The sequence below is a fragment of the Coturnix japonica genome, chromosome 13 (assembly GCF_054131305.1).
Source record: "Coturnix japonica strain WE chromosome 13, WE-NBRP24, whole genome shotgun sequence".
Classification (NCBI taxonomy): Eukaryota; Metazoa; Chordata; class Aves; order Galliformes; family Phasianidae; genus Coturnix; species Coturnix japonica.
Window position 1 is genome coordinate 19614455 of NC_140675.1, and position 9866 is coordinate 19624320.

The window sequence follows — 9866 nt, forward strand, 5'->3', positions numbered from 1 at the left end:
TCCGATCACAGAGAGGGCACAGAGGCAGAAGGAGCTCAGGCTCTAAGAGAAGGAAATAAAGGGCAAAGACATGATCTTTAACAGCTTCCCCAGCTTAAACCACACTTGCAAGAAGAAAGCAGGACCCAGGGGGGAGCACCAGCACTGAAGAGAAATCTAAACTAATAGCAGCTGCCAGGGGAAGGAGCCCCAGGGAGACAGCACAGCCAGAGGCAGAGAGCCAGGAACCGCCAGGGAGCTGCAGGAGCCCCATGTGTGCCAGGGGAGTGGAGAAGGGCTGTGGCAAAGGATGTGAGCAAGGGCCAGCTTTCAACTAGACCAGGCAACAGCAGGATCTGGAAGCTGGAGAAAAGCCATAGCTGAGCTCCAGCAAGGAAACACAGGAGAAGCAGGAAACATTTAGATGTATCTGAAGTGCTTTTAATACCAAGACTCAGCTACGATGAGGCCCAAAGCCATGGAAAAGAACTTAACTCATAGACTTGCATTCTAAGAAAGATGTTTACTGTCTGGAACTTTAAAAAACATTCCTGAGTCACAGCAACCCCTCAGCAGATCACAAAAGGTTCCAGTAGGGCAGGATGCAGGCTTCAAATGGATACTAGGCTTCCTGAAGACACATGAACCATATGCAGAACCTCAAACGCATGTACCAGCAATCAGAGATTTCAGAGTGAGCTGGCTTGGCTCAGGCCCACACCAGAGCATCCAGCTCCAGCTTGCCAGCTGCTGGACCAAGCACTGTATTGTGTCATAATAGGAAAGCAGCAGAAGGCAGCAGCACGTGGAGCTACAATACAGATGATTCGTGCCATCTGAACTCAGCGAGGGAACATCCATCCCAACTGATGATGTTTGCCGGTGTAGCTGCATTCAGGCATTGTTAGCAGCACTGCAGAGCATGAGATGCGGTGGGAAACAAGCTAGAGCTCCACCAGTATCTGTGCAATAGCTGGTTGCAGAGGAAGGCACTGCATGAGGGGGCTAAAAACAACTGTACCATGTGGGCAGAGTGCTGCCACATTTAGAAGGCAAGAACCAGGCTGTGCATCCTCCGCGTGAGCAGAAACGCCCATGCAGAGTCTCTTTGGATGCGAAGAGGTAGAGCTGCACTTCCCTTTCTAAGTTGCCAAAAGAGGCGACCAGTGCTGTGCTCCTTCCTCCCTCCATCATCCACCGGTGTAACAGCTCCATAGTTCAACAGCTTCTGCATCCTCTTCCACACCAGCAAGTGCTGCTGGTGGTGCTGCCAGGTAAGAGCCCAGCCCAAATCACTGCTCAGGAGCTCCGCTGCAATGCGCCATCCAGGATCTGCTGGGCGATACGAGTCAAGGCAGGGAAGGCAGAGCTTTTGGGAAACTCCTGGATGAAGTCTCTGCCTTCCTCCAAGCTCTGGCTGAGTTGGGGATCCAGAGGGACAGATCCTGAGGGAGAGGAGGAGAGAGAAGTGTGGTTGCTTGTTCATCACAAGGCAAAGGCTTTGACTGAGGACTGAAGGAAGAACTCCTGCCAGAGGCATCTCCAGGAGCAGCAATAGGAAAAGACAACCACCACTCTCACCATGCCCTCCAGCAATTAATTCTCACCTCTCTCTGGTTCTGAAATACCACCAGACCATGGTTCTTCATGAGACTCTCTCCTGCTCTGCTCCCAGCCCCATCCATAGGGCAGGGTTCACCCCCCTGCCCCCATTCTTCAGGGCATTTCAGGAGGTCTGGGTGGCTTCAGACTTGGTTGCTTGTCACCACAATGTTAACAGCCAGAGGAGGCCCTGCTCATCACTGCCTCTGCTCCAGTGGGACTGGATGCCCACTATGTCCAGTATGGATGGTATAAAGCAACTTCACCCTGCTTCTGACCTGACTACCTTCAGGGGCTCACAGGGACTAAGAGCACAGCCCACCTGTCCTGGTGACAGACTGCGCCCCTCAAGCACTCCCATAGCACCACACAAGAAGTCACCAAGGAAGACTCTGCTCCAGAGTCCACTCACCTAGAAAGGGGACCCCAGCATGTTTGGCCAGCTCTTCACCTCCCCCTTTGGAAAAGATGTTTGTGCACTCCTGAAGGAGGAAGAAAACAGCAGCGAGTCATAAACCTCAGCAGAGAGATCTGAGCAACAGGGCTGGCATTGTTTGCATACAGAAGTACCAGCTCCCATCCACCTTCCTGCCACGAAGGACCAACTTTGCCCCTGCCTTCTCCCAGCTCTATTTCAGAAAGAACCAATGGCTTCTTCCAGACCTCACACAGCAGCTTCTCATCTCCCAGCTTCAAGGCATCCTTGTGGCATTTCACTGATTTTCCACCTGAGGCACTGCAGTGTGTGATACCCAGACACGAACAAGAACCCAAAATAGACCAACCAATAAACTCACCGAGCAGTGCGGGCAAACGAAACCACTCATGTTCTCAACAATGCCAAGAACTCGCAAGCCCGTCTTCTTGCAGAACGTCAGCTCTCGCCTCACGTCTCCCACAGACACTGCCTGCAGGGAGAACAGGTAAGGTCAGAGGGGTCTGTCTGTCTACATGTCTGTCTGCAGCAGGAACGTGCATAAACACAAGACATGCAGGAATGTTGGTGGTGAGGACTAGGAGATGCTCTCTTGCTATTGCTGGCCATAGCTTGGATCAAGTCCTCCACATAGAGGAACTGCACATAGAGGTTGTCCTAGAGGGCGGGTGATAGCATTATCTGGGGGTGCAAAGTCCCCCACTAACTGTGCCCAGAAAGCACAATCCAGCTCAGCACCAGCACCTACCTGAGGTGTTGTGACTAGGATTGCTCCCAGAGGCTTGTAGTGCCGCAGGGCCTCCACTGTGGAGATGTGTTCATCAGAGGTACCCGGAGGCGTGTCCACAATGAGGAAATCCAGTTCTCCCCAGGCCACATCAGCAACAAATTGTTTTATCAAAGCTACAAAACCAAAAGATGCGCCATCTGAACCCAACTCAGGGAAAACAGACCCACAGAACAAGGCTCACACCCCAAAGAATGACTCGCCCATGGCAGGAGCCAGAATCGCCTACAAGGGTATTTGGAAGGACATTACTAACATTGAAATATAACTGTACCATTTTTCTTGGGTCCTCTCCACACCACAGCATCATCTGGCTTCTCCAGCAGGAATCCAATGGACATCAGTGAGATGCTTTTCTCCTGGTCCACATAGACCGGCACCCAGCCGGCGTCACACTGGTGCACGTCATTGCCCTGCACCTTGAACATGCGGGGTATGCTGGGGCCGCACAGGTCCACATCCAGGATCCCAACCTGCAGTGACAAAGCAAAGCCATTCAGATGGGCCTGAGCACAACCACAGCCGCCAGCTCTGCTTCCTCCCCAAACAAGAAGAGGCAGCATTCTCCACTGGGCCAAGAACCAAAGCATCAGGTTTGAAGCACAACCTCAAAACGTTGCTTCAAGTTTTGACTGCCATCCCAACCCTCCTTCCCACCAAGGAAGCATCTCCAAAGGGATTTATTCCCATCAGAACCTCAGAGGGATTGGCTCCATAGAACCCCTATGAAGTCCTAGAAACCAGCCCTGCCTCGTGCCCACGGGTGCCCTTTGTGCCTGAACCACCACTGTGTCCTTCAAGCTCGCCCACCTCACTCCACAAAGGAGCTTGTGTCTGTCACCACACAAACCCAGCAAGTCATTTCTCAGCATCCTGGTCTCAAAAATAACAACAAAGGAAGTTTTAGACAGCATTAGTCTCCTGGATAAAGGGGAAAGGAACCGCCCTGTTAGCTGTGTTGGACTCTTCTCCATCAAGGAAGCACAGCCCATTGACAAGGGATCTTTATGTACACGGGTGGCACGGAGGACAAGGAGGATCATGTGGGGGGTGATGTGGGAAGGAGCAGCTGAAGCTCAGCGTCCCACCCTGCCCTTCACTCACCTTCTTGCCCGAGTGGCGCAGTGACAGCGCCAGCTCCGTGCTGATGGTGCTCTTCCCCACGCCGCCCTTCCCAGAGAGCACCAGCACGATGTGCTGCACAGCGCCCAGGTTGCTTCTCTCTGGGAGGAAGAAGAGCAGGGACAGACATCAGAGCCCCCTTCTGAGCAGCGAAATCATAGTATCACAGTATCACAGTATCACAGCCTCGTCGGGTTGGAAGGGACCTTAGAGATCATCGAGTCCAACCCCTGGGATTCGAGCCCTGTGTAGCAGAGCGGCACTTCGACCACTTGCACCACAGGGGGGTAAAATGGAGACGGGTACAAAGGCACAGAGCGCTTTGGCTGCCCGAGGAGCAGAGGGAGAGCTCGGCCATGAGCTCAGCTCTCGGGCTGCGCAGCGATGGGCGCCAGCGGGGCTCCGTTATGACCGGCAATGAACGGGATGGGCCGGGAGCTTCCCCGCTCCATCCCGCGCTGCTCTGGGCCTTGAGCTCCGCTTTTACCGTGTCCGCCCGCACGGGGCCCATTTCCCCGCGGTCCTGGAGCAGCTCAGAGCGGGGAACCGGACGGGACCGCGTTCCCGAGCGCCCCGTCACCGGTTGAGTCACCGGCCCAACCCGTGCCGGGCAACACCGCAGAACCGGCATCGAACCGGCATCGAACCGGCACCATGGAGCCCGCTCCCAGCACGGCGGACATCATCAGGGCCTCCACTGCGGGTAAGGGAGCGAGGGGACCGGGAACGGGAGGTTGGGAGCGGGAGGGACATGGCAACGGCGACACCAGGCCCAGCCCCGAGGCTGCCACCGGGAAGCGGCCGAACCAGGCCCGCACCGGGCCCCGGCACCGCCTGGATCCGGCGCCGATCGCCCGGCCCCGCCCGCAGCCCCGCTCCGCTCACCCGCCGCCATCACCTCCTCCATGCTGCCGCGCGGCGCAACCCTCTTCCGCCTTTCGCCGGTTAAGCCCCGCCCCCTCAGACTGACAGGCTCCGCCTCCAATGGCGGACCGCGCCCTTTCTAAAGACCCGCCCACACGGAACTCGCGACCAGTCACAGCCGCTCCCCTCCCACTCGCAGCAGCCAATAGAGTCTGTGCTTTCTCACCCAATAGCGCCGCTCCTCTGAGATTGACAAGCAGTCTGACCAATGGCGTCCAACACTCCGCAGGCACACCCCAATACTTGTCCCTCAGCCTTGAGCGGCAGGGCTCTCAGCCAATTGCAAGGCAGATTCGTGCAGCAGTAGCCAATAGGAAGCTTGGGGGGGGCGGTGCTCGGAGCGGATTGTTTATGTCCCGGGAGGGGAAAGTAGGTCGGGGCCGGGCCGGGCTGGGCCGAGCTGGGCCCGGAGTGAGGCCCGGGATAGGGCCGGTAAGTGGGAGCGGGACCGGGGCTGGGACCGGGAATGGGACGGAGCGGGGCTGGAGCCCGTGGGGCTGCGGGGCTCTGAGCGCTGCGGCCTGAGCGCGGCTCAGCACGGGGAGCGGAGGCCGGGAGGCGGCGCGGCCTGTGGTGAGGCTGGGCCTGGGCCTGGCTGTTCCTATGGGGCTGCAGGGGGGAACACGGGGACACCACGAACACGAGCCCCGTGTCCGCGGGTGGGGCGGGCTGTGAGCGGCTGCGATGGGGCTGAGCCGGGGGGGTGGGTGCGGGAGGCAGCAGGAGGCAGCGCTGCAGGGTTGGCTGTGGGGAGTTCAGTGCTGCAAAGGGAAACTGCAGGGAGAACGAAAGGGAGCCTGGTTCATTGCGACTGAGCTGGTTTGGCCTGTCGGGGTGGGAAGGAGCCTGTGGAAATGTGGGCTGCATAATATCCCTTGTCTGGATTGGGACACGGAGGCAGAGCAGGACAGACCCGCTTTCCTGCCAACAAACAGAAAGTTGTCTGTTGTTCTGTGCTGGTAGCAAAGCATGCTCCAAGCAGGCGGCTGCTCAGAGTGCAGCAGACACAGCAGCTCAGCTGACAGAGCAGCGCAGGGATGCTGTTATTGCTGGGCATACGTGGGAATTAAGAGGAAAGTTTGGAGAGGTTCATAGTGTGGGAGGATCTTATCCTGCTGTCCTGCCCATCAGATGAGCATTGTGCTGGTATGCTGTCGGTGAGTACGGTGCCATGCAGCTCAAGGCTGCTTCTTGTGGAGGGCAGAACGTGAGCAGAGTTTGGGGGGAAAAGAGCCATACAGGCAGTGTAACCTCATGTCCTCACCCCCACAGCCTACCTCTCCCGGAACACCATGGCACGACGCACGCGGAGCAGCAGGGCCTGGCACTTCGTCCTGAGCGGGGTGCGCCGTGAGGCTGACAGCCGGGCACTTGCTTTGGCCACAGGGGCACGAGGCTGGGGCTATGACTCCGATGGGCAGGTAGGTGCACAGCTGGCCATACCACAACGAGACTGATAAGAGGCTGTGTGGTGAAACAGGGGCAGCTGCTGTGTTCCCCCAGGCTGTAATGTGGGGCTTCTTGCACCCCTCCCCACTTCTTTGATACTTAGAAGCTGTGAAGGCACAAAGGACACACTGCATCCACACGGGGCAGTTAGAGTGGCTCAGCCCTTCACCCTCCTGCATGGCAGGCCAGGCTGGGGCACAACACAGCTGTGCTGGCTCTGGCATGAGCTTGAGGATGTCCCCACGCAGCTCTGCAATCTGGGGTCACTTGGCAGTAACGTTCCTCTGCTTTCTGTTGTAGCACAGTGACTCAGATTCGGAGCCGGAGTTTTCCACCCTCTCACCCTCCATCCCGAGTGCCATCCCTGTGACAGGAGAGTCCTACTGCAACTGTGAGAACCAGAGTGAAGCTCCCTACTGCTCCAGCCTGCATGCCCTCCACCATGTCAAGGACTGCCAGTGTGGCGAGGAGGATGAGTGTAAGGAAAAGGCTCCCAGAGCAGCTTTCAGTGTCCTTTGGGGTGCAAGGTGGGAGCAGTCCTGCCCTGGAGGCACAGGCTGTACCTCCGCATGGATCACTGTTCCGTGGGGCCAGCACCTGATGCTCCTTTGTTTACGTCTCAAGGCCACGTAGCCTTTAGGAAGATTATAAGCACGTGTCTTTGGTTGTGTTCCCAGGGCTGAGTGCTGAACTTGTTAATGCGTCAGGGTTCACCTCTGGAGACTTGAGTTCAAATCCAGCTGAGGCCATCAGGAAAGTCAGCTGCTGTGGCCACAACCCTATTAATGCTGATCCTCAGTGCAGCTGGCAGGGTACTTGGGTGTGCAGCAGGGTTTCTTCAGAGTAGACAGGAAAGGCAGGCAAAGAGCAGGTCTGGGCTGGCTGAGAAAGCCCCGGAGCATGGCAGAATTGTTGTAGCACTTGATGGGCCCTCATAACAATTGTTCATCTGCATTTGGCTCGGGAATAGCTCCCTGAGGGCCTTTGTCCACCCTTATCCCTCATGTCCTTCCTAACCAGATTTTGACTGGGTATGGGATGACCTGAATAAGTCGACGGCCACTCTGCTGACCTGTGACAACCGCAAGGTGAACTTCCACATGGAGTACAGCTGTGGCACCGCAGCTATCCGGGGCAACAAGGAGCTGGCAGATGGGCAGCATTTTTGGGAAATCAAGATGACCTCTCCAGTGTATGGCACAGATATGGTACGTAGAACCAAGTTGCTTATGGGCACTTAGAAATGCCCTGTATTCTCTAAACGGGACAGCAGACTTCCTTCGGTGTTTCATCTTGGCATCCTCACTTAGCAGTAAGAAAACTGAAGCTGGAAGGATAAACAGTTTTATGCCACCGTCAAAGGAATTGCGACTAGAACCTGATTTTCCTGCTTCCATGTACATCACCAGCAATAAACTTAACAAGGACTCTGGTTAGGCCATGCTGGTGCTTGTCCTCAGCCTGGGGAAGCATACAGGCAGGCTGTGGTTGGCAGTTCTGCTGTGTGTGCTGGGGTGTGTGCTGCTCAGCACGGTCACTTCCTGCCCCTGGAGCTTCACCCCTGCGGGGCTGGTGTGTGTACAGCTGTGGCACTGCTCTGTGGCTTGTGGCCACAGCCCAGCTTTACCATTAATGCAGGCCACAGCCCTGTTAGTTCCCTTGGCTCTGCTAAGGCTGCACCTCATGGTCTGGCTCCTGGGCACTGTAATGCAGCGCTGGCCAAACCTTTCAACAGAGAACTTCAGCCCAGCTTCACAGGAACCTCTGACTTGTTGGGCTGTGCTTAGTGAAGGAGGAGAGACTTAGAGGTGGAGTCTCAGTTGTGTTTTGTTGCTTTAGAAGCTCCTGCAGGTGTTAAGCTCGTGTTCTTCCTCTTGACTTTGCTTACCAGATGGTGGGAATTGGGACATCAGATGTGAATCTGGACAAATACCGCCACACCTTCTGCAGCCTGCTGGGCAAGGACGAGGACAGCTGGGGACTCTCCTACACAGGTAATGCAGTGTTAGAGGGGGGACAGCTGGAATGTTAGCAACAGGTGCTCGGGTTTAGGGAAATGTCTGCGAGTTGGGGTGAATTTGTGGAGCGCAGACTTCCCACTGAATGCAAGGTGTGTTGTTTTAAGGACTGCTGCATCACAAGGGTGACAAGACAAACTTCTCCTCGAGGTTTGGCCAGGGCTCCATCATCGGGGTGCATTTGGACACGTGGCATGGAACACTCACCTTCTTCAAAAACCGCAAGTGCATAGGTAAGTAAGGGCAGCTGCAGCGGCCATCAGGCACAGAGGCAGAATAGGGGAGCACTGCAGCTTTAGCTGAGCTCCAAGTTTGGTGGCAGCTGGGCTGCAGGAGAAAATAGTGGCAAATGAAAGATCAAGACGTGAAGTGAGCGGGGCAAAGGTTACATTTGTTTAACAGATTTGGATTACAAAAGGTTTTCCAAGTGTTTTCTGACAGCTTTGTGGAGCTCAGGGTGGGTGGGAGGAGTGAGATCACCTCTGCAAAACTGATGTGAATCCTCAATGCTGTCCCCTGCAGGGGTTGCAGCTACAAAGCTGCAGAACAAGAAGTTCTACCCCATGGTGTGTTCGACAGCAGCCAAGAGCAGCATGAAGGTGATCCGCTCCTGTGCCAGCTACACGTCTCTGCAGTACCTGTGCTGCTACCGCCTGCGCCAGCTCCTGCCTGACTATGTGGACACGCTGGAGGTGCTGCCGTTGCCACCAGGACTCAAGCAAGTGCTACACAACAAACTGGGCTGGGTCTTGAGCATGAACTGTAGCACATCGAAGCCTTCTTCCTCGTCATCAGGAAGCGACTCAGATAGCTCCTGTGGCTCGGACGCAGAGGCCTGCCAAAGGAAGAGGTGCAGGAGGACGTGATGTTTCTTCAGACAAACTGCTTTGAGGGAGTGGGGTGGGGTTTTGTTGCCCTGTCTGTGAGGGCAGCCCAGGCCTGACGCACCTGTTTCTTCATGGGGACATCTGTTTCTACCTGTTTATGAAGATTTCTCTTGTGCTGGTTGGAATCTTTAGCCTGAACATTCATCACTTGCATTGAAAATACCTGTTGACCCAAAGAGGTATCAGCTCTGTGAAATACATAAACTGCAGCCAAATACCTGAAGTTAATCTCCTGGTGATATGAAAGCCCTCACCTCTCTCTGAAGAACCTCTCTTTGCTGCAGACTGTCAGCAGAGGTGAGATTTAAGGTGGCTTCTCTATCTCAAAGCACACTTCTTGCAAACTTAAATCCATTCATCAGAGGACAAAAGGAAAGACCAGCCTCCCCCTCCCTCCTAACTGTTGTGCATTGGTTTGGTATCTGCAATGAATTCATCGCACTGCGGAGCATGATTGAACTGCAGCACTTAGGGAAATGTATTTGGAGAGATGCACCTGTGCCACTTGTGAAAGAGCAGTTACTTAAGAGAGTTGAACTGGTAGTGATCTTTCTTGAACACCCCCTCCATGACTTTAATTGCTTTGCATGTTGGCTACTGCTGCTTCTCCTGTATCAAAGACTGTATTAAACTGTAATAATAAAAACATAAACTGCCTTTCA

The 9866-nt window shown here is 55.2% G+C and overlaps 2 protein-coding genes across 3 annotated transcripts; one reads left to right on the top strand and one right to left on the bottom strand.

Moving 5' to 3' along the window:
- Window positions 1-398: 398 nt before the first annotated feature.
- NUBP2 (NUBP iron-sulfur cluster assembly factor 2, cytosolic) lies at window positions 399-4848 on the bottom strand. Its single transcript, XM_015877230.3, has 7 exons — window positions 4812-4848; window positions 3909-4027; window positions 3079-3277; window positions 2766-2920; window positions 2379-2489; window positions 1994-2063; window positions 399-1424 (listed from the first exon to the last, which is right to left on the bottom strand). Exons 1-7 carry the CDS (start codon window positions 4831-4833, stop codon window positions 1279-1281), a joined length of 822 nt encoding a protein of 273 aa, XP_015732716.1. The 5' UTR covers window positions 4834-4848; the 3' UTR covers window positions 399-1278.
- A 373-nt stretch (window positions 4849-5221) lies between these two features.
- Window positions 5222-9866, top strand: SPSB3 (splA/ryanodine receptor domain and SOCS box containing 3). Of its 2 annotated transcripts, XM_032447724.2 has the most exons (8): window positions 5222-5282; window positions 5814-6007; window positions 6123-6271; window positions 6600-6777; window positions 7320-7507; window positions 8191-8293; window positions 8425-8550; window positions 8840-9866. In XM_032447724.2, exons 3-8 carry the CDS (start codon window positions 6143-6145, stop codon window positions 9181-9183), a joined length of 1068 nt encoding a protein of 355 aa, XP_032303615.1. In that variant the 5' UTR covers window positions 5222-5282; window positions 5814-6007; window positions 6123-6142; the 3' UTR covers window positions 9184-9866. The 2 variants fall into 2 exon arrangements, with proteins under 2 accessions (XP_032303615.1, XP_032303614.1); XM_032447723.2 differs by lacking the exon at window positions 5814-6007.

Coding starts and splice junctions, on each gene's coding strand:
- NUBP2 (XM_015877230.3), bottom strand. CDS start 4,833: ATGGAGGAGGTGATGGCGGCGG. Junction 3,278..3,908: donor TGCGCCACTCGGGCAAGAAG/GTGAGTGAAGGG, acceptor TTGTCACTGCAG/GTTGGGATCCTGGATGTGGA. Junction 2,921..3,078: donor GAGAGGACCCAAGAAAAATG/GTACAGTTATAT, acceptor TTGGTTTTGTAG/CTTTGATAAAACAATTTGTT.
- SPSB3 (XM_032447724.2), top strand. CDS start 6,143: ATGGCACGACGCACGCGGAGCAGCAGGGCCTGGCACTTCGTCCTGAGC. Junction 7,508..8,190: donor CAGTGTATGGCACAGATATG/GTACGTAGAACC, acceptor TTTGCTTACCAG/ATGGTGGGAATTGGGACATC. Junction 8,294..8,424: donor CTGGGGACTCTCCTACACAG/GTAATGCAGTGT, acceptor TGTTGTTTTAAG/GACTGCTGCATCACAAGGGT.